The sequence below is a fragment of the Bos mutus genome, chromosome 2 (assembly GCF_027580195.1).
Source record: "Bos mutus isolate GX-2022 chromosome 2, NWIPB_WYAK_1.1, whole genome shotgun sequence".
Lineage (NCBI taxonomy): Eukaryota > Metazoa > Chordata > Mammalia > Artiodactyla > Bovidae > Bos > Bos mutus.
In genome coordinates this window covers 20607795-20630833 of record NC_091618.1, presented here as the reverse complement: position 1 = coordinate 20630833, position 23039 = coordinate 20607795, and the positions used below count along the sequence as shown (strand labels likewise).

At 40.2% G+C, this 23039-nt stretch overlaps 1 protein-coding gene across 1 annotated transcript in view; it reads right to left on the bottom strand.

Moving 5' to 3' along the window:
• The window catches only part of COL4A4 (collagen type IV alpha 4 chain), a 150832-nt gene that overhangs the window by 73367 nt on the left and 54426 nt on the right, over nt 1–23039 (bottom strand). The window contains exons 10-20 of the mRNA XM_070385778.1: nt 21988–22050; nt 21605–21640; nt 21128–21169; nt 17533–17613; nt 16694–16747; nt 16367–16426; nt 14953–14997; nt 14572–14625; nt 13729–13798; nt 12833–12937; nt 4616–4780 (exon numbers count right to left, since the gene is read on the bottom strand). Coding sequence (XP_070241879.1) covers nt 4616–4780; nt 12833–12937; nt 13729–13798; nt 14572–14625; nt 14953–14997; nt 16367–16426; nt 16694–16747; nt 17533–17613; nt 21128–21169; nt 21605–21640; nt 21988–22050 — 775 coding nt within the window. The remainder of the gene's footprint in view (nt 1–4615; nt 4781–12832; nt 12938–13728; nt 13799–14571; nt 14626–14952; nt 14998–16366; nt 16427–16693; nt 16748–17532; nt 17614–21127; nt 21170–21604; nt 21641–21987; nt 22051–23039) is intronic.

Below are 23039 nucleotides of genomic sequence, written 5' to 3'. Positions count from 1 at the left end.
ACTAGCAAACAAGTAGAAGTGTCTCTCATACTTCAATCATCCCCTTACCCCTATTCTTTCTTCCACTCCTTTCTTAAGATTCTTTCTCTCTGATATAAGAATATGTACACAAATAGACCATACAGTTGTCTCAGCAAGCTTCTGGTACCATAACCATTGATTAAAACCATCCCTAATCTCAGCCCTAATTTAGTGGATTGTAGGGTAAGGTAGGGAATAAAAAAAACAAATATACCAAAACAAAACAAATAAAGTAAGAATAAGTGTATGGCACAGATCATTTTCCCCCATTCAATTATCAATAATTACCTAATAAAGAAAGCATAAAGCAGAGTTTGTAAAAGCAAAAATTCAGAGATATCTGATCAAAGATGACAGATAAAGTACAAACAGTAAGTTCCTTGTTCTCTCCAAACAGACAGTAAAAGAATATTATAAAAAGACAGAATTCTTTAAGACAAAGAAACAACAAGAGAAAGGAAACAACAGCAAAAAAAAAAAAAAATGTAAAAAGATTTAGCAGATGTTTAAAAGCTGAACTCCAAGCAGGCTGTAGGGGAAGCAGAAAAAGAGCATAGCTGACTGAAAAATTTCTCCTAAAGTTCAGGCATTGGTACCTCCGAAGCAGAATGACAGTGAGGACCCACATAGGTTGACTGGTCAAAGAAACAGCTAAATAGTTAAGAAATCTTTCTTAAAAATTGCAGCAGGAAAAAACAAACTCCCTCAAATAAGAGAAAACAGACAATACAGTAAGAAGAAATCTTTAAAAAATAAACTATATAGTTTAAAAAACAGACAAAGGAAGGCATTTCATCCCTGAGACATGAACAAGCTGCTGCAAAAAGACACATTAAGAGAGAACAACACCAACAACAAAATTCTCAGAAATTTTAAAAAAAATGGTTATTAAAGCAGAAATTTCAAAATTCAGAAGCAGAGTTGGAATATGGAATTGAGGAAGTGTATCAGAAAGTGTAAGGAAAAATAAAAAGATGAAGATAATAGGTGAAGATTTGAAAAAGAGAGGTATAGGATTGATTCTGAAACAGACAAATATATTGTGTCCAGAAATAGAAAGCAGAGGGAAAAATCACAGAGTATTTTCAAAAAAATTACTTCAAGACATTTTTCCAGAAATGAGGGATTTGTGTTCAATTGAAACTGCTCTGAGTGCCTGCAAATTTACCCACACTGAGGTAAATCACTGTGAAATTTATGGACATTGAATACAAAGAAAAATTCCTAGAAGCTTTCAGAGAAAAAAGAGACTTTAAACAAAGGATCAACTATCTAAAGATTATTGAACTTCTTAGTAAAAACACTAAAAAAAAAAAAGAAAGAAAGAAAGGAAAATGCCTTCAAAAACCTGAAGGAAAAAATGATTGCAATCTATAATTTTATATTCAACCAAACTATCAATCAAATTTCACAGTAGAATAAATGTATTTCAAATATCCCAAATGTATACACTTTCTCACAAAGCATAATGAGAGAGTAAACCAACAGATGAGGTTGAAGAAAGAAGGGAAAACCACTAGACCATTCAAGTATGACCTAAATCAAATCCCTTACAATTATACAGTGGAAGTGACAAATAGATTCAAGGGATTAGATCTGATAGACAGAGTGCCTGAAGAACTATGGATAGAGGTTTGTAATGTTGTACAGGAGGCTGTGATCAAAACCATCCCCAAGAAAAAGAAATTCAAAAAGGCAAAATGGTTGTCTGAGCAGGCCTTACAAATAGCTGAGAAAAGAAGAGAAGCGAAAGGCAAAGGAGAAAAGAAAAGATATATCCAATTGAATAGTTCCAAAGAATAGCAAGGGGAGATAAAAAAAAAAAGCCTTCCTCGGTGATCAATCCAAAGAAATAGAGGAAAACAAAAGAATGGGAAAGACTAGAGATCTTTTCAAAAAAATTAGAGATACAAGGGAAACTTTTATGCAAAGATGGGCACCATAAAGGACAGAAATGGTATGGACCTAACAGAAGCAGAAGATATTAAGAAGAGGCAGCAAAAATACACAGAAGAACTACACAAAAAAGATCTTAATGACCCAAAAAACCAAGATGGTGTGGTCACTCACCTAGAGCCAGACAACCTAGAATGCAAAGTCAAGTGGGCCTTAGGAAGGATCACTATGAACAAAGTTATTGGAGGTGATGGAATTCCAGTTGAACTATTTCAAATCTTAAAAGACGATGCTGTGAAAGTGCTGCACTCAATATGCCAGCAAATTTGGAAAACTCAGCAGTGGTCACAGGACTGGAAAAGGCCAATTTTCATTCCAATCCCAAAGAAAGTAAATGCCAAAGAATGCTCAAACTACCACACAATTGCATTCATCTCACATGCTAGCAAAGTAATGATCAAGATTCTCCAAGCGAGGCTTCAACAATACATGAACTGAGAACTTCCAGATGTTCAAGCTGGTTTTAAAAAAGGCAGAATAACCAGAGATCAAACTGCCAATATCTGTTGGATCATCAAAAAAGCAAGAGAGTTCCAGAGAAACATCTACTTCTGCTTTATTGACCACGCCAATGCCTTTGACTGTGTGGATAACAGCAAACTGTGAAAATTCTTCGAGATGGGAATACCAGACCACCTTACCTGCCTCCTGAGAAATCTGTATGCAGGTCAAGAAGCAACAGTTAGAACTGGACATGGAACAATGGACTGGTTCCAAATTGGGAAAGGAATATGTCAAGGCTGTATACTGTCACCCTGCTTTTTTAACTTATATGCAGAGTACATCATGAGAAATGTGAGACTAAATGAAGCACAAGCTGGAATCAAGATTGCTGGGAGAAATATCAATAACCTCATATATGCAGATGATATCACCCTTCTGCTTGAAAGCAAAAAGGAACAAGAGCCTCTTGATGAAGGTGAAAGAGGAGAGTGAAAATACTGGCTTAAAATTCAATATTCAGAAAATGAAGATCATGGCATCCAGCCCCATCACTTCATGGCAAATAGATGGGGAGACAGTGGAAACAGTGACATACTTTATTTTCCTGGGCTCCAAAATCACTACAGATGGTGACTGCAGCCATGAAATTAAAAGATGCTTACTCCTTGGAAGAAAAGCTATGACCAACCTAGACAGTGTATTAAAAAGCAGAGACATTACTTTGCTCACAAAAATCCATCTAGTCAAAACTATGTTTTTTCCAGTGGTCATGTATGGATGTGAGAGTTGGACTATAAAGAAAGCTGAGTGCTGAAGAATTGATGCTTTTGAACTGTGGTGTTAGAGAAGACACTTGAGAGTCCCTTGGACTGTAAAGAATCAAACCAGTCAATCGTAAAGGAAATCAGTCCTAAATATTCATTAGAAGGATTGATGCTGAACCTGAAGCTCCAATACTTTGGCCACCTGATGTGAAGAACTGACTCACTGGAGAAGACCCTGATGTTGGGAAAGATTGAAGGCAGGAGGACAAAGGATGAGATGGTTGGATGGCATCACCAACTCAATGGACATGAGTTTGAGCAAGCTCTGGGAGCTGGTGACAGACAGGGAAGCCTGGTGTGCTGCAGTCCATGGGGTCACAAAGAGTCAAATATGACTGAGCAACTGAACTGAACTGAAAGCAACCAAAGAAATATATGAGTTGTGGGGAAAAAGGAACCCAAAGAAAGAGAGGCAGAAACAGACAGACAAGTAGAGACACAATATGTAGGATAACGATGAAGGAAGATCTCAAGGCAGGATCTTAGCATCAGCTTTTGAAATTGCAACCTGACGTAACTTGAACAGTCATAATGCTCCAGAAGAGACTTATTCAAAGAGATAACACTGGTAATGAGTTAGAATGCATGATTAAGAGATTTATACAATTTTCGATGATTTGAGGTTGAATTAGCAATAAGTATATTGAAAACCAAGCAAACACACAAAAAAGAATGTTAAGACAATTATTAACTAAATGCCATGCTGGGAAAGCAAAAGAGTAATATATATTATTATATGAATAAACCAATGAATAACATTTATATAATCTTTCAGTATAGATACTGAATATTTAACTAAAATAATGATGATAACTGTATTGATAGGTTGTAGAAACAGAAAACATGCATGTATGGCAAGGAATGGGGGACATTCATCTGTGGACAGGTAAGTCAAATAATACTGCTCAAACTGAAAAATTAAGAAATAGCGACATATGTTTGCTAAATGGTCATAAAAGACAAATAACAAAAGATTCAGCTAACTGTGTGGAAATAATTGCCCCTGGGGTGGACAGAATAGGAGACTCTGGGATGGTTATTTTTCACAAAAGGCTTTATAGGGCTGTTTGACTCTTAAGTCTGGTCTGCATATGACTCCTAAAAATAAAAACTATATTCAAAAAATAAAAACTGTGTTCATTTACAAAATTCTATCATCACACTAAAATTCTCAACCAAACATTTTCACATACTTTAATTGATGTGGTAGGTCAATATCAGTTGACGTTTTTGTATTGTTAATAACACTAACTTGGCTTATGAAATATTAGACAACCTTTAAAAAATTTGGAAAGTCACATTTTCTGTATGATACTGCAAATATCAAATGCAACATAAGTGTTATGAAATGTGAATGAAGAGCACTTTACCATCTGATCCCGGAGGTCCCGGCAGTCCCGGCACTCCAGGCAGCCCAGTTGGTCCCTGGTTGCCTGGTTTTCCTGGAGCAGAATCAGCTCTTCCAGGAACCCCAGCTGCCCCTGGAAATCCTGGGTGACCAGGAAATCCTCGTGGCCCAGGAGGTCCCGTCATGCCTCCAAGAGAAATCAAGAATGAAAACCACATATACTCAGATAATCTCACATTAATACTCTCAAAATTTTTTTCTGTGTAAGAAATAAAAATCAGTGCATCTTTCTTAGACTGTGGAATTTTTTTAAGGAAAAAAAATTGTAGTTTAAAAATAACTGAGTATCCCAGCCATCAAAATGCCTCAGCTCCTTTGAAACAAGAACACAAGTGGTAATAAGAAAGATTTGGGGAATTAAATTTTCTTTTTGTCCATTCTTTGGAATTATTGGGAAGGTAGTATATATTATTTAATTAAATTTACTTTTAAAATCTTTCCACCTTGATAATTTGATAGAACCTAACCTGAACAAACATATCAACACATTCAGTGAATTAAAACATGAGCTCACAGAAAAACAAATACTATATGATATCAGTTATACATGGGATCTAAAAAATACAGCAAACTACTGAATATAAAAAAAAAGGGAAGCAGATTCAAAGACATAAAGAACAAATTAGTAGTTACTGGTGGGGAGAGGAGGGGGGCAATACTTGGGTATGGAGCAACAAACTATTATGTATAAAATAAGCTACAAAGATATATTGTACAAAATGGAGAATATAGCCAATATTTTATAATAACTATAACTGGAGCATAATCCTTAAAATTGTGAAGCACTATACTTGCTCCTTGGAAGAAAAGTTATGACCAACCTAGACAGCATGTTAAAAAGCAGAGACATTACTTTGCCCACAAAGGTCCATCTAGTCAAAGCTATGGTTTTTCCAGTAGTCATGTATGGATGTGAGAGTTGAATAATAAAGAAAGCTGAGCATAGAAGAGTTGATGCTTTTGGACTGTGGTGCTGGAGAAGACTCTTGAGAGTCCCTTGGACTGCAAGGACATCCAACTAGTCCATCCTAAAGGAAATCAGTCCTGAATACTCATTGGAAGGATTGATGCTGAAACTGAAACTCCAATACTTCGGCCACCTGGTGCAAAGAACTAACTCATTTGAAAAGACCCTGATGCTGGGAAAGATTGAAGGCGGGAGGAGAAGGGGATGACAGAGGATGAGATGCCTGGATGGCATCACCAACTCAATGGACATGAGTTTGAGTAAACTCTAGGAGTTGGTGATGGAGAAGGAGGCCTGGCGTGCTGCAGTCCATGGGGTTGCAAAGAGTCGGACACGACTGAGCAACTGAACTGACTGATACTGTACACCTATCAGATCAGATCAGATCAGTCACTCAGTCGTGTCCGACTCTTTGCGACCCCATGAATCGCAGCACGCCAGGCCTCCCTGTTCCTCACCAACTCCCGGAGTTCACTCAGACACCTATAACTTATAATATTGTACAGCAACTATACTTCACTAAAATTTTTAAATAAGGAGAAAATAAAGAGGTAATGCATTAAATCATACAGATAGGTGTCTGTGTGTGTGTGTTAGTCGCTCAGTCGTGCCTGACACTTTGCAATCCCAGGGACTATAGTCGGCCAGCTTCCTCTGTCCATGGGATTCTCCAGGCAAGAATACTGGAGTGGGTTGCCATTTCCTTCTCCAGGGGATCTTCCTGACCCAGGGATCGAACCCAGGTATCTTGCATTGCAAGTGGATGCTCTACCATCTGAACTCTTAGGGTAGCCCTCAGATAGGTATCTAGCATATAATTTTAAAGTGAAAGTGGAGAGTGAAAAAGTTGGCTTAAAGCTCAACATTCAGAAAACGAAGATCATGGCATCTGGTCCCATCACTTCATGGGAAATAGATGGGGAAACAGTGGCAGACTTTATTTTTCTGGGCTCCAAAATCACTACAGATGGTGACTGCAGCCATGAAATTAAAAGACGCTTACTCCTTGGAAGGAAAATTATGACCAACCTAGATATCATATTCAAAAGCAGAGACATTACTTTGCCAACAAAGGTCCGTCTAGTCAAGGTTTCCTGTGGTCATGTATGGATGTGAGAGTTGGACTGTGAAGAAGACTGAGCGCCGAAGAATTGATGCTTTTGAACTGTGGTGTTGGAGAAGACTCTTGAGAGTCCCTTGGACTGCAAGGAGATCCAACCAGTCCATTCTGAAGGAGATTAGCCCTGGGATTTCTTGGGAAGGAATGATGCTGAAGCTGAAACTCCAGTACTTTGGCCACCTCATGCAAAGAGTTGACTCATTGGAAAAGACTCTGATGCTGGGAGGGATTGGGGGCAGGAGGAGAAGGGGACAATAGAGGATAAGATGGCTGGATGTCATCACCAACTCGATGGACATGAGTCTGAGTGAACTCCGGGAGTTGGTGATGGACAGGGAGGCCTGGCATGCTGGGATTCATGGGGTCTCGAAGAGTTGGACACGACTGAGTGACTGATCTGATCTGAGGAGAAGGCAATGGCAACCCACTCCAGTACTCTTGCCTGGAAAATCCCATGGACAGAGGAGCCTGGTAGGCTGCAGTCCATGAGGTCGCTAAGAGTTGGACACGACTGAGCAACTTCACTTTCACTTTTCACTTTCATGCATTGGAGAAGGAAACAGCAACCCACTCAAGTGTTCTTGCATGGAGAATCCCAGGGACGGGGGAGCCTGGTGGGCTGCCGTCTATGGGGTCGCACAGAGTCGGACACGACTGAAGCGACTTAGCAGCAGCAGCAGCAGGAGAATTTAATGAGAAAATTAGTGTTGCCTTTTAGGTACTAAAATGTGATATTTGGGCATGCTTGTAATATGCATAGAGAAAGCAATGGCACCCTACTCCAGTACTCTTGCCTGGAAAATCCCATGGACAGAGGAGCCTGGTAGGCTGCAGTCCATGGGGTCGCTAAGAGTCGGACACGACTGATCGACTTCACTTTTACTTTTCACTTTCACACATTGGAGAAGGAAATGGCACCCAGTGTTCTTGCCTGGAGAATCCCAGGGACAGGGGAGCCTGATGGGCTTCCGTCTATGGGGTCACACAGAGTCAGACATGACTGAAGTGACTTAGCAGCAGCAGCAGCAGCAATAATATGCTTATATGGAGATAGTCTTCTAATCTTTTATGCTCAAATTAAATGGGGAGCATACTTTATTAACACAGCCAAAAACTTGGACTCATATAATTATCTATATAGAGGTAATATACTATAACCATGTAGGTTGGTGGAAAGCATAGAGATGCTAGATTTGAACCTGGCCTCTGTCTCTCCAGCCACAGGTACCAAAGTAGGTTATGTAACTTATTTAATTCTCTACATCTTCCTCAGAGGCTTCTAATGAGGATGAAACAAAATAATCCACATAAGGACCTTAATGTATAGGGACTGGCTATAGGAAGTTCTCAGCAAAGGATTGGAAGTTCAGGGAAGGTCAAAGTAATATTCAGTATGTTCAGGGGAAGTCAAAGTAATGCAGGAGCAGCTGAATCCTGCCCCTCCTCGATACCCTACTCACCAACCCCATACTGACAGCTTTGGCTTCAAAACAGCCAGAAGCCCTCATATGATAGCAACCACTTCTATCTGCTTCGTCCTAAGCACACCTAGTACCAGAATCTCTCAGATGGAAGATGGTCATTATTAAAGTTGGCGTCCTGGTAGCTCTTGCTTCTCACGCCCTTGCAGAACCCTGACAGTCTCCTAGCAAGAAGTGGAGGTCCCTCTTCCCTGCAATGTGGCAGCCTTTGGTGACTGTTTGAACTAATCAAGTATGGTGGGAGTGACGCTATATGGCTTCCCAGGCCAGATTATTAAAGACAATTCAGGTTCTGCCTTGTGAGCTGAAATGCTTGGGACTGGAGTCCTGAACCACCATGGAAGAAATATTATCACCCGGAAGCCACCATGCTGTAAGGAAGTCTAAGTTAAGTGCAGAGCCACATAGCAAGGCTTGAGACTATATGAGAGACAAATGAGAGAGATGTCTGGCCAGTCCTCATGTTTCTGTTCCAGCTAGTCTACAGCTATGAGTGAGTGAGTGAAGTTGCTCAGTAGTGTCTGACTCTTTGTGATCCCATGGACTGTAGCCTACAAGGCTCCTCTGTCCGTGGAATTTTCCAGGCAAGAGGACTGGAGTGGGTTGCCATTTCCTTCTCCAGGGGACCTTCCCAACCCAGGGATCAAACCCGGGTTTCCCGCATTGAGGGCAGATGCTTTACCATCTGAGCCATCAGGGAAGTCCCTAGTCTACAGCTATAACTAGATGAAAATCTTTGCTCTGGAATCACTTGGGTTAATGCCTCCTGAATTCCTGAACCATGGAAAGAGTGAAGGGTATATGCTGAATGTTGGGGTTACTTGTTTAGCAACAGACAATTGGAACCCCATTTGTCATCAGTAATGTAGCACCCAAAGTAAATAGATGGCTTTCACTCTTGTGTGCATATGTGCTGAGGCTGTACATATATTTTCAGACATTAGCTTTACTCCTCAGCTCAGTTCAGTTCAGTTCAGTTGCTCAGTCGTGTCCGACTCTTTGTGACCCCATGAATCGCAGCACGCCAGGCCTCCCTGTCCATCACCAACTCCCGGAGTTCACTCAGACTCATGTCCATCGAGTTGGTGATGACATCCAGCCATCTCATCCTCTGTCATCCCCTTCTCCTCCTGCCCCCAATCCCTCCCAGCATCAGAGTCTTTTCCAATGAGTCAACTCTTTGCATGAGGTGGCCAAAGTACTGGAGTTTCAGCTTTAGCATCATTCCTTCCAAAGAACACCCAGGACTGATCTCCTTTAGAAAGGACTGGTTAGATCTCCTTGCAGTCCAAGGGACTCTCAAGAGTCTTCTCCAACACCACAGTTCAAAAGCATCAATTCTTCGGCGCTCAACTTTCTTCACAGTCCAACTCTCACATGCATACATGACTACTGGAAAAACCATAGCCTTGACTAGATGGACCTTTGTTGGCAAAGTAATGTCTCTGCTTTTGAATATGCTATCTAGATTGGTCATAACTTTCCTTCCAAGGAGTAAGTGTCTTTTAATTTCATGGCTGCAGTCACCATCTGTGGTGATTTTGGAGCCTAAAAAAATAAAGTCTGACACTGTTTCCCCATCTATTTCCTATGAAGTGATGGGACCAGATGCCATGATCTTCGTTTTCTGAATGTTGAGCTTTAAGCCAACTTTTTCAGTCTCCACTTTCACTTTCATCAAGAGGCTTTTGAGTTCCTCTTCACTTTCTGCCATAAGGGTGGTATCATCTGCATATCTGAGGTTATTGATATTTCTCCCAGCAATCTTGATTCCAGCTTGTGCTTCTTCCAGCCCAGCGTTTCTCAACAACTTCTAAAGGTTGAACCTTATAGATAAGGCACAGTAAATTTAGTCCCAGTATAAGAAATGCTAATAATAGCTAACATAGTGAGTCTGTATGCCAAGTTGTATTCTAAAAACTATACATATTACTTCTTTCAACTGTAACAAGAACTTAGTTTTCTAGATGGGAAAACTGAGGAACAGAGAGGTTTAATAAGTGCCCAAGATTACACAGCTTGTAAGCACTAGAACATGAAACATCGTTCAGTTCAGCTCAGTCGCTCAGTCATGTCCGACTCTTTGCAACCCCATGAACCACAGCACACCAGGCCTCCCTGTCCATCACTAATTCCTGGAGTCCACCCAAACCCATGTCCATTGAGTCGGTGATGCCATCCAACCATCTCATCCTCTGTCGTCCCCTTCTCCTCCTATCCGCAATCTTTCCCAGCATCCGAATCTTTTCAAATGAGTCAGCTCTTCGCATCAGCTGGCCAAAGAAATGTTGTTAGTTCACTGTATAAACACGTAACTTTTCCACCGCACTATGTTGATTGTGAATGCTGGGATTCAATCGTAGGTGTTTGACTCCAAAACTTCATGGTAAATACTATAGATGATTATAAAACTGAATAGGTATAATAAAGGCTACATACATGGGTGTCCTTAAAACAAAATGAACATGTACTCCTATGGACTTGGTTGCCATCTTGTCTTTATAACGTTCCTTAAACCCGACTTAGAATGAACCTGAATGCTGCCTGCTTGCTGTCTCACCCCAGGGCCAGGAAAAAAGCTCAACCAGCTTCCAACAGGGAGAATGGGTTACAGTGTACAGAACACTGCAGCCTCAATCACCCACCGACAGGACACAGTATCAATGAAGCTGTGGCCAGCATTAAAACCTTTTTTTTTTTTTTTTTTTTCAAAAGAAAAGAATGGAATAGAAATGGGAGTGTCTCATATACTCCACAGATATTATTTTGTGAGATTTTTGTTTCAACCATATGTATTTATGGATACATATATGTGCATGATGTAATGTAAATACTATACCATATAAAATTACAGCTTACTATGGGTTGAAGTCCAAATATGGGTTAATTCTTTTTTAAAAGATTTTTGGGCTAAAGAGGCTTCTTGTTATACTTGGTTTGAAATTCCCTAGAGACATGTGTTACTTACTCCCACTGGGTTTTGATTTCAATCTGCTGGAAGCACTATTTTATTATAAATAAGCCTGAAAGGAGAAATGTAAGATGAGAGCCTAGTACCTCCTGACTGAGAGAGTAGTCTGTATGATTTATACAGTCCTGGGTCAATTAAACCATGGCTACAATGTCTAAAGAGTAAATGAACTAAACAAAGCTTTATTTACTGACTTTGTGGTCATCAGACTCTCCCAAGTGAAAGCCAGCTTCGTGGAAGATTAAACAAGAACTCTGTAGTTCACAGTTGAATATCTCAGAAAATTTTTTACTCCTCAGGAAACGTAACTTGAGACAGATTGAATAAAATTACATTTATTCCAGACTTTTCTCCTCACACGTTTAATCAATTCTCCTGGGTTCACAGAATGAAAATACCCTGTAAACTTCTTTTCCTAATATCACTGAGACTATTAACTAAGATAGCACTTGAAGGAGTTGAATGTCCTTGTGTCAATAGGATTGTTTCTCAGGCTTTTCATCAAATATGACCATGAACCATAGGGTTTTTCTGTGAGGGATGAGACTGTTGTTTTTTGGTGTGGAGGGAAGGGAGGAGAAAACTGTGGCTTTTTGTTATTATTATTATTATTCACTAAGTGTGAATCAAAATCCTACTTTTTAATTCACAATTTGTATTTCCACATTTCATACAGAATATTTAAGTTGGGGACTAGGTGGATAAAACTAAATTTTAACAACTATATATCCACAGGGGGAGCCTTCCAAGAAGGTGGTAAAAACCTGAAGACACACGCTAATCCTAGCAGTGGTTTCGAAATCTTATCTGCATGTGGTAATCTTGTGGGAGGGCTTCCCCAGTGGCCCTCATGGTAAAAAACTCTTGTGCCAATGCAGGAGACATAAGAGATGTGTGTTCAATCTGTGGGTCAGGAAGATCCCCTGGAGAAGGAAATGGCAACCCACTCCAGTATTCTTGCCTGGAGAATCCCAAGGACGGAGGAGCTTGTGGATTACTGTCCAAAGGGTCGCAATGAGTTGGACACCACTGAAGCTACTTAGCATGCATGCAATCTTGTGGGAAGCCCACTATACATAGATGCTTCTTATCACACCCCTGAGATAGTGACTGAATATTTCTGAGCAGCAGTCTAGGAACCTGGATTTTCTCCAATTAATTAGTCAATTTGTTTGAGTTCTGTGCTTCTTAATCCTAGCTGTGCATTAGAAGTAGGGGGATGATTTTATAACAGTAGATGCCTGGGTGCATCTATCCTCCCAGAGAGTCTGATATTCCTAGTCTGGGTAGGCTCAGCCATCAGTATTTTTGAAACAATCCTAAGATGAGTTGGGCTTTGCCAGTGGCACAGAAGTAAAAGAGTTTGCGTGCAATGCAGGAGACGCGGTAGGAGCCGCAGGTTCAATCCCTGGGTTGGGAAGATCCCCTGGAGAAGGAAATGGCAACCCACTCCAGTATTCTTGCCTGGAGAATCCCATGGACAGAGGAGCCCAGCAGGCTACAGTCCATGGGGTCACAAAGAGTCAGATACAGCTTCATGACTAAACAACAAGATGATTTTAGTATCAGCTAGAATGGAGAACCCTTGGTGTGGAGGAGGATGTAGCAAACCTGAGCTGTAAAAGCCAGGGGATTCATACCTGGACAGGCTTCCCCTGGTCTACCTGGGGCACCAGGAGGACCACGTGGTCCAACAGCCCCTGTTTCTCCATAGCGGCCGGGGCGCCCTGGATCCCCTGGAGGGCCTGCCAAAAATAATGACATCATGTATACAGCAAACATATGTATACATTAGAAAATTCATGCACAATTACTTTTTGGGAGGCTTGCTCAAGTATAACTGGGAGATGGTTTTGCAGTTTCTCATCACATTTAAAACGCAGTATTTTAGACCCTCCCTGACAGACACGTGAAGTTGAAGTAATGCTGAATATGTCATTGGTTGAGGCTGCCTTCTTCCTGGAGGCAGCATTGTGGCAGGGCTTAGTCAAATGGTTTTAAGTGTGTTTAGCAATTAAAATACCTACTTTCTGAAAGGTAACATAATAAAAATCCCAGCAGGCAGTTTACACACTAACATAAAATTTGATGTCTTATGCTGATAGAGATGATCAAGATGTACATCTCTATTAGCACTTGTATAATTTATACATTATGAAGCCAATACTTTGGCCACCTGATGCGAAGAGCTGACTCATTTGAAAAGACTCTGATGCTGGGAAAGACTGAAGGCAGGAGAAGGGGACGGCAGGGGATGAGATGCTCCATAGCATCACTGACTCAATGGACATGGACTTGGGCAAACTCCAGGAGATACTGAGGGGCAGGAAGGCCTGACGTGCTGCAGTCCATGGGATTGCAAAGTGTCAGACACAACTTAGCGACTGAACAACAACAATTACGCATACATGGTAAAGTTCATAGATTTAGCCCACCTAGTGTATAAAGTACAGAAAGAGTGGACCAAACTCTTCTTTCAGGGCAACTTAAATCCCATTTCAGCATAATTGATAGAGAAGTCAAATGGAACACAAACCTTTGAGTGGACGAGATGGAGTTACCAAAACCCCTGGTGGTCCTGGGTGCCCTCGGTCTCCAGGATCTCCCTGAAATCATTCATTCATTCACTTTTCTTAGAAATATTAATATTCTTCTCCTGTTTCCTGGCACTAAGTAAATATTAGAAGGGCCAAGAGTACATTTGTATAAGAAATAAAGCTTGTAGGCCTACCAGAGAAATAAATAACTCATGATGTTCTAAGAGGGACAAATTTAAGTAACCTCCTACCTATAAGCAGAAGTAAACAACCAGCTAACAAAGTTCTCCCTAAAGAAAAATACATCCGAATTCCAAAAATGATTCCATGCCCATAGATTAGATACCTCTGAAGCCATGGAATTTCTTCTATCTATAATAAGCATTAATGTCTAATTTGGCAATCTAGGACAAATGGTTTCTTTGCCTATTAGCATCTGAACCTACGCTTTTTTTTTTGCAGCAAATTTTGTCCCTCCTTAATTGTGTCATCTCAATGCCACCATGGCTTGTCCCACACAAGTGCTGAAGGTGAGGCCAGAGGTTACAAAGGAAAGAATAACTGTAGTGATGGTCAAAGCAAAGTTCTCCACAGGTCCCTCTGTTGTGAATCATGATACTATATGATCCCTAAGGAATTTTTGAGACTTTCAGTACTTTTCATCTGCTTCAAAAAGATCAATTCACAAATGTAAAATATAATAATTACAACATGCATTAAAATAATATATGCAAAACTGACATTTAAAAAATGATATTTTGAAATACTTTAAAAAATAAATTAGATAGCATAAGGGATATAAGCTGTTATTAGATTGTACTCAAATAGGCTCACTTTTTTACCTTTGGGCCAAGAAATCCAAATGACCCAGGATCTCCAAACAGTCCTGGTTCCCCCTACAAGTAACAAAAAGCATGCCCTTTTTAAGAAAAAAAAATGTGATTATGACATTTTATCTCATTGACAAATTATCTCATTCTCATTTTATCTGAATGACACATGCTCCATGAGATTCTATATAAAATCTTAACACTGTTTTAGGTTGCATCAGAGAGTTTTGTGCTCTAGTTTTTGCACCCACAGCAAAATTATATAATTTATAAAATAAATGTGTTTCCTGTACTGTGTATGAGTCTGTATGTCCTGGTGCAACTTTTGAATGATACTGAATTGCATCTACTAATGAAAATGTATTTATCATCTCTGTAATGGTATACATTTACCTTTAATCCTGGAAAACCTGGAGATCCATAGGAACCAGGGTCCCCCTAATAAATTCACAAAAATCAACGCAAGCAAAGTTAAATAAAAATACATAAACCAATTCAGTAAATCATTTTTCCCCTTATGAGATTGCTTTTGGGATTTTTAATCATGCCTACAAAGATAACTGAATAAAGGAAATAAACATAAAAGAGATTCCATTTCTTTACAACATTTGCTATTTTAATTACTCTTTAATATTATTAAAAAAAATCATGTCCTCTCCAGTGATATAAATTAAGAATACAGTTTTGTTGTTTGTATTGCTCTTCCACTTTCATTTATTTAATGTAATGCTTTCACTGAGCTAAATATCTTTGAATCATTGCAATATAATTTGTCTGGAGATTAATAGTTGCTCTATGCATTATCAGCAATAAAAATTACTATGGAAGTTAATATTGCCTCATTAAGTACTAAATCTGGAGTCAAATAAACTCAGTGTCCATGGCTGTTGGGGTCTGGCCTTCATCGTGACTCTGTGAATGGGGATCCCATTAGTGACAGGTATGGAGATGTTGAGGCCTGATGCTGTACTTTTTTTTTCTAGCTACTATCCATAGATCAGTACTTTCTTTTGTCAAATAGGCTTAACTGAACAATTCCAAGCTACAATCACACTGACACTGAGCCAGTGAGAAAATGTCATGATCCCATTTTTGTTATTGTTTAGCTCTAAGTTGTGTACAACTCTTTGCAACTCCATGGACTGCAGCACGCCAGGCTTCCCTGTCCTTCACTACCTCCCAGAGTTTGCTCAAACTCATGTCCATTGAGTCAAGGATGCCATCCAACCATCTCATCCTCTGTCACTCCCTTCACGTTTGCCCTCAATTTTTCCCAGCATCAGGGTCTTTTCCAATGAGTTGACTCTTCACATCAGGTGGTCAAAGTATTGGAGCTTTAGCTTCGTATCAGGCCTTCCGATGAATATTCAGAGTTGATTTGCTTTAGGATTGACTGATTTTCTTTAGGATTGACTACTATTGATCTCCCTGTAGTCTAAGGGACTCTCAAGAGTCTTCTCCAACACCACGGTTCAAACGCATCAATTCTTCAGTGCTCAGTCTTCTTTATGGTCCGTCACTCACATCTGCATATGACTACTGGAAAAATCAGAGCTTTGACCATGATCCCATTACTTCCTGCCAATTGTCCCATCTTTTGCTTGCCTGTTTTATCCAAATGATGTGCACAGAAGGGATGCTCTGGGACCTTTAGCTATCACACAATTCTTGCTGAGCAAGACAGTACTCCTCTTTGAGAAAATCTCCACTTTTGAGCTCTCAGAATTATTGATTGAATCTTATAAAAATGTGAAAGAGAAATGCCTCCAAACTCACTTAAGTTCAAGAGAGCAGGAAGGAGCCTTACCCGAGGTCCTGGAAACCCAGGAATCCCTTTCTCTCCTTTTCTCCCAATACCAGGCTCTCCCTTAAAGACATAACAACGTTTAGAGGGGTTTAAGCAACTATATTTCAGCAATATGGAATGCAAAAACAAAATAAGAAATAAAAATTACTGCCATCAACTTAAAGAAAATGAATATTTTGGAATAGTATTCCTACATGATTATGATAAAATAGTGAAAAATTCTAGTAACAGATCAGCATTTAAAGCAAGGATAATAACCAAGTAAAATTTTTTAAAATGAAGATAGTGCATCATACAAATTTTTTTAACATTATTTGAATAAATTACCCTGGGTCCCGGTGGTCCAGGAAGTCCAGTCATTCCAGGCATTCCTTTAATACCCTAAAATTGACAAAGAATATAATCTGCTTACTCTTATTTAACATACTGAATTACACCTGTTTCAGAAATTACCTCTTTCAACAATTGTTCTCCTAACCTTTTAATAAAGGATTACCCTTCAACTGTTGCTAATTAACAACTAAGATCCAAGGGCACCTTTAAACCTGACACTCTTCAGGCTGGTTCTCTGTGAGAGTGTAGCCTCATGGGGCGTGGGAGGGGCGGTGGGGAGGGAGCCACCATGGAACCAGGGCAGGAGATGCAATATAACTGTTGAGAGGAGAGGCTCATTTTGAACAACATAGTGAAATTGAATCCAGTGACTGAAAACTGATAGAAGAATTTGCACGTGGCATCAGTAACATCAGTGCTGGAGGCTGACAAAGGAATTAACATTTGCCAAGAGTCTATTATGTATGCAGCTGTCACCTTTTCAATTACCCAAGCATCAGATCCATATGTAACATCTAAAGGACAACTGGATTTCCAGTGGTCTTTTCAGCCACCATATCAAAGACACGAATGGGGAACTAGATCCTGGAGGACATGTCACCATTTGCAGCCCAAGCTAGGTCTGCAACTCAACAGCTGGGTATACTTGAGAACACTGGTAAACCTTCTCAAGCCTCCTTTTTTCAGCTCTGTATAGTGGAGCTAATAACAGTACCAATCGGTGAAGGCTTGGGATGGAGGCAGTGTGGCACGTAGGTACTCAGCTCTTTGCTGGCATGGGAACGTGTTCAGAAAATGTCAGCTATCAAAGTATCATATGAGTTAAGAATTACCTTTTCTCCTTTATAGAGACCAGAATCAGGTGGCTGCACCAACAGAGTGGGCCCCGGAGAACCTTGTTGGCCAACCTCACCCTTTAAAAAAAAAAAATCAAGATAATAAGAATGCCATTTTTAACTTTATTTTGAACTGAAATTTGAAACAAAGAAGCTTTTCATAACTGTGATATAATGCTTATAATCCTGTGTAACATGTATCATGGATTTAAAATAAAAAACTTGGCAAATATGTCACTGAATTTTAAATGTTTATTGTTTTTCATAAATAATACATACTTATTGTTAAAAATGAATTAAAAAAATAAAAGTGATCCATAATCCTACAATCCAGAGACAATATTTATGAAAACTTTGGTACAGTTCTTTTGGTGTGCATGTGCTTGTATATGTTCGTGTATATACACATGTATACATATACATATATGTGCATAATATGCATGTGCACACACGTGTATATGTGACTAAATGGTGTGTTAAACATATTAAAATATATTATAAAACTAGTAAAACTATATAATGTCATTTAAATATAGAATACAGTTTATATTTTTATATTTTATTAAAATGTTAAGTCATTTAATATATTTTACAACAATATTTTTTGCACATTTTCCTATTATACTAGAAATTCTTTTTAAAAAAACCTGATTTTCAACACCTATGCAATAATCTGTCATAATAATATATTATCACTTACTGAGTTATTCCACTTTGGTTTGACTTAGGTTATATCTAGTTCATTAATATTTTACATCTCTTTGTAGGAAATCATGAATCAAAAGTTTTCATTTGGGTCATTAGAGATGTTCTCTACAAGAAAAAAATGTTCCTTGGATTGGTTTTGCCACAATACAACCAAAACACACCCTTAATTAGAAGATAGTTATTTCATACTTTTCTAAATATTTCTAATATTTTGCACCTGGAATTATCTTCCCTCTTGTGTTAAAAACAGGTGATAGGTCAGGTTGTCACCTGTGTGTAGAAACTAGGCCCTTACTAGACTGGGATCCTTTAGGCAAGTTTCTTAAAATCTCCTTATCCTTAACTCCTCAAAATCTTTCTCTCCTTCTCTGTGAAATGGGGAATATAATACTGCCTGCCTCAAAGTATTCTTTTATTGAATAGATAATGCACATAAAATGCTTATTACTTTCTGCAAAGTAAATGAAAAAATATAACCAATAATTCAATTCCCACCCACACCTGGGAAACTATAGAGAACCAGGAGGTTAGGGATGTGGGTTCAGTTTGTTTCTCGTGATGTGCCCTAATGCCTGACACAGTGAGGGTGTAGCAGCCATCCTAGTGGCGTCTGTTGCATGAATAAGTAATTGAACAAATGCATAAACACTGTGTATTTGCTTACTTAATAAATACATAATATGGATTGGTAAGATAACGATACTTATTCCTGTAACTGGAATAAAACTACAAAACCCATATGGGCTGGCAAGCAAGGAGCCTCTTCCAAATGTTGGTCATGCTACTGGTTCTTTTTTATAATGTTGTGACAGTACTGTATATTCATTTAAGTCAAAAGTACAGAAAGATAAATTATAAAGAACAAAATGTAAATGATCCATAATCATATCCCCTATGAAAACATGAGTAACAACCATTTAGGACAGTCTGCTCTAAAAACGGAGTGGGCAACATGGTCTTGGGCATTGTGAGAGCTCTGCACCAACATTTCAAAATTATGCCTTTATTTACTTAACAATCCAAAAGAAATTTTTAAAAGCGTATAGTGGATAATTTGAACAGCCACCTCATAGTCAAATATTTCCACGTTACCCCACTCCAGTACTCTTGCCTGGAAAATCCCCTGGACAGAGGAGCCTGGCAGGCTGCAGTCCATGGGGTCACTGAGGGTCGGACACGACTGAGCGACTTCACTTTCACTTTTCACTTTCATGCATTGGAGTAGGAAATGGCAACCCACTCCAGTGTTCTTGCCTGGAGAATCCCAGGGACGGGGGAGCCTGGTGGGCTGCCGTCTATGGGGTCGCACAGAGTCAGACACAACTGAAGCAACTTAGCAGGCAGCAGCAGCAGCATAGGAGTAATGGCCTGAGTTTGCAAACCATGCAACTATGTTGGTGCTGACTTCCCTAACTTGGCAATGCTTCCTCACTGTGTGACGTTTCTCAAAATGGGGTGCACAGGTTTAGGGGTTCTGACAAACATATTCCAAGTTTGGAAAACATTGTTTTCATCTATTTTTCACCCAGTCATTTCTCTAAGTTAGTGGTTCTCAAGATTGGGAGTGGGGGGGCATGGAGAGGGAGGGGAGAGTTTGGATGTGCTTCCCTTCAGGAACATTTGGCAAGAGCATTTGACATATTCGGTTGTCACAATGAAGCGGAAGGAATCTTACCAACATCTAGTAGGTAGAGGCCAGGGATGCGGCTAAACATCCTACTTTGCACAGGACAGCCCCATGATAATACATTAGTATTGTGAAGGTTGAGAAATCCTACTCTACATGTAGATTTCAATAATTTTTGTTGTTGTTCTGGTTTTACAAAGTTGAGCTTAGCCCTTTGTCACCTGCACTTTCTGCTTAGCATTGCTCTTCCCCACATCATGATGTCTTCCAATATATTTTTGGCAAGTGTGTCCTTCTGTTAAATGGATGTACAGTAACTTACCCAACCATGCTGGGACCCCATGAGAGGGGGGATCAGGTCTGTCTCACTAAAGCCCCACCCCCAGCACCAAACCTAGCCTGGCACAGGGTGGATGCTCAGTGTCTTTTTACGCAGGGTTGTTGAAAAAGCCGCTCACCAGAGACTACCCTGACGGTCCAGTGGTTAAGAATCTACTTTACAACCCAGGGGATACAGGTTCGATCCCTGGTTGGGGAACTAGCATCCCACATGCTGGAAGCAACTAAGCCTGCAATCTGCGACTACCGAGCTCACAAGCCTCAGTCTGCAACTACTGAGCCCACGAGCTGCAGTGAAAGATCCCACATGACAAAACCACAATCCCACATGCTGCAACTAAGACCCAACACAGCCAAATAAATAAATATTTTTTTAAAAGAGCCCCTCACCAACTCTTAAACACTGCAGATTGCTTCTAGATGAACAGCCACCATAAAGCACTTTGCTGAAGCTTGTCCTTATTTAGTGTCCTACTTCAGCAGAAAGGACTATAAGTATGAGGGGTGGAGGGAGTGGAAGAATGTGTGGCTAAATGCCTTGGATTGCAGCTGTTTATGTTTTTACTTATGTGTGAAGTTTCAGATTCTGATGAAATTTGTGAAATTAAGTCAAACAAATCTGTAATTAAACATAATTGTTACTCTGGATGCATTCCCAGAATCATTCCATCTCTTTAGCCTAGGAGGAAGTGTGTCATATAAATTAATTTGAATTTACTATTAGATTTTGTCAGAACTGTCACTCTATGGCCAAGGGTAAGGGTAACTTAATAAGTCAGTGAAGACAAATCCTTGGCCACAAAAGTGGGCAGTGATGAGAGGATGAACACAGGTTAAGTGATAATCAGAACAGCCTCCTAGACACGGGCAGTTCATGCATTTTAACACCTGCTCCTCCATGCAAAATGGGACTCTTACCGGGTCTCCCATTTGCCCCTTTACTCCCACGCCAGGATTACCCTGGAAAAGAAAACAAAACAGAAACTCATTGCCTTTGAATATTAAAGAATAACTACAAGCAAGTAAGACTTCTGGTTAGGTAATTTGTTGAAGTGTTAAATAGGGCTTCCCCAGTGGCTCAGTGGTAAAGAATCTGCCTGCAATGCAGGAGACCTGGGTTCGATCCTTGACTTGGGAAGATCCCCTAGAGAAGGAAATCACAACCCACTCCAACTCCAGTATTCTTGCCTGGGAAATCCCATGGACAGAGGAGCCTGGGGGGCTGCAGTCCATGGCATCGCAAAAGAGTCAGACGCGACTAAGTGACTAAACAACGATTTATTAAATACTCTGGGAATTTTAAAAAGAGGGAAGACATGATTCTGACAAACATCAGTGGTCACTTGTCTTGTTGGACATGGACATTACTTGTGTATGTGACTCATGGCTGCCTACCTTTAAGCCTGGACTCCCAGGGGGGCCTGGAGGTCCCTAAATCAACAGCAAAAACACACAAATCACTCATCAGTCACAGAAATCTGAACGTGTCCTTGTTGGGTGTCCCAAGCTCTTCTTTAGGAAACCCTTAATTTTGAAACATGCACAATGGACTTCCTACCACAGCTGGGCTGCTTGTCCCCCGCCCCAATGCCACCACCAGGGGGGATCTGTGCTTCAGAATGGACTCGCACTCATAATGGTGGGTGTGCGCTGATTCATCAGGTCTCACAAAGGACCCACCTCTGCCTGACCCAAGACTGCAATTCTGCTTTCTTCTGCTTTATTTAAACGTCAAGTCGGGGCTTCTAGAGGAACAGCATCAGTAATGCGGTACTTACTGCTAACCCGGGCTCTCCTGGGTACCCCACTGGGCCTGCTGGGCCTCTCACTCCCCTTGATCCCTAAACAGGAGAAAAATCAGTGCCTTTGTTACTAAAAACTATAAGCACTGTTCTTGCAAGAGCTGCATGTAATCCCAGGTAGATAAAGACCTAGGAGAAGTCAGTTCTAGACACACCTGCCCTCCTGAGTGGTCCTGGACAGCAGCCCTGACACAGCTGGGAAAAAGGAACAGAGCAGGAAGAGAGCAGTGCTCAGGTGGGGGTGCCTGACCCCTACATTTGAGACTAAATTAAGACCCAGAGATCAAAGAAAACTTGTTCTACATATAACTTTAATAGACATCAAGATGCTTTTAATTGCCAGGAGAAATAATAAACTCGGATATGCAGATTACACCACGCTTATGGCAGAAAGTGAAGAACTAAAGAGACTTTTGATGAAAGTTAAAGAGGAGAGTGAAAAAGTTGACTTAAAACTCAACATTCAGAAAATGAAGATCATGGCATCCAGTCCCATCACTTCATGGCAAATAGATGGGGAAACAGTGGAAATAGTTTATTTGGAAACAGTGGAAACAGAGAGACTTTATTTTGGGGGGCTCCAAAATCACTGCAGATGGTGACTGCAGCCATGAAATTAAAATACTCTTACTCCTTGGAAGAAAAATTATGACCAACCTAGACAGCATATTAAAAAGCAGAGACATTACTTTGCCAACAAAAGTCCATCTACTCAAAGCTATGTTTTTTCCAGTGGTCATGTATGGATGTGAGAGTTGGACTGTGAAGAAAGCTGAGTGCTGAAGAATTGATGCTTTTGAAATGTGGTGTTAGAGAAGACTCTTGAGAGTCCCTTGGACTGCAAGGAGATACAACCAGCTCACCCTAAAGGAAATAGGTCCTGAATATTCATTCGAAAGACCGATGCTGAAGCTGAAACTCCAATCCTTTGGCCACCTGATGGGAAGAACTGACTCATTGGAAAAGACCCTCATGCTGAGAAAGATTGAAGGTGGGAGGAGAAGGGGACAACAGAAGATGAGATGGTT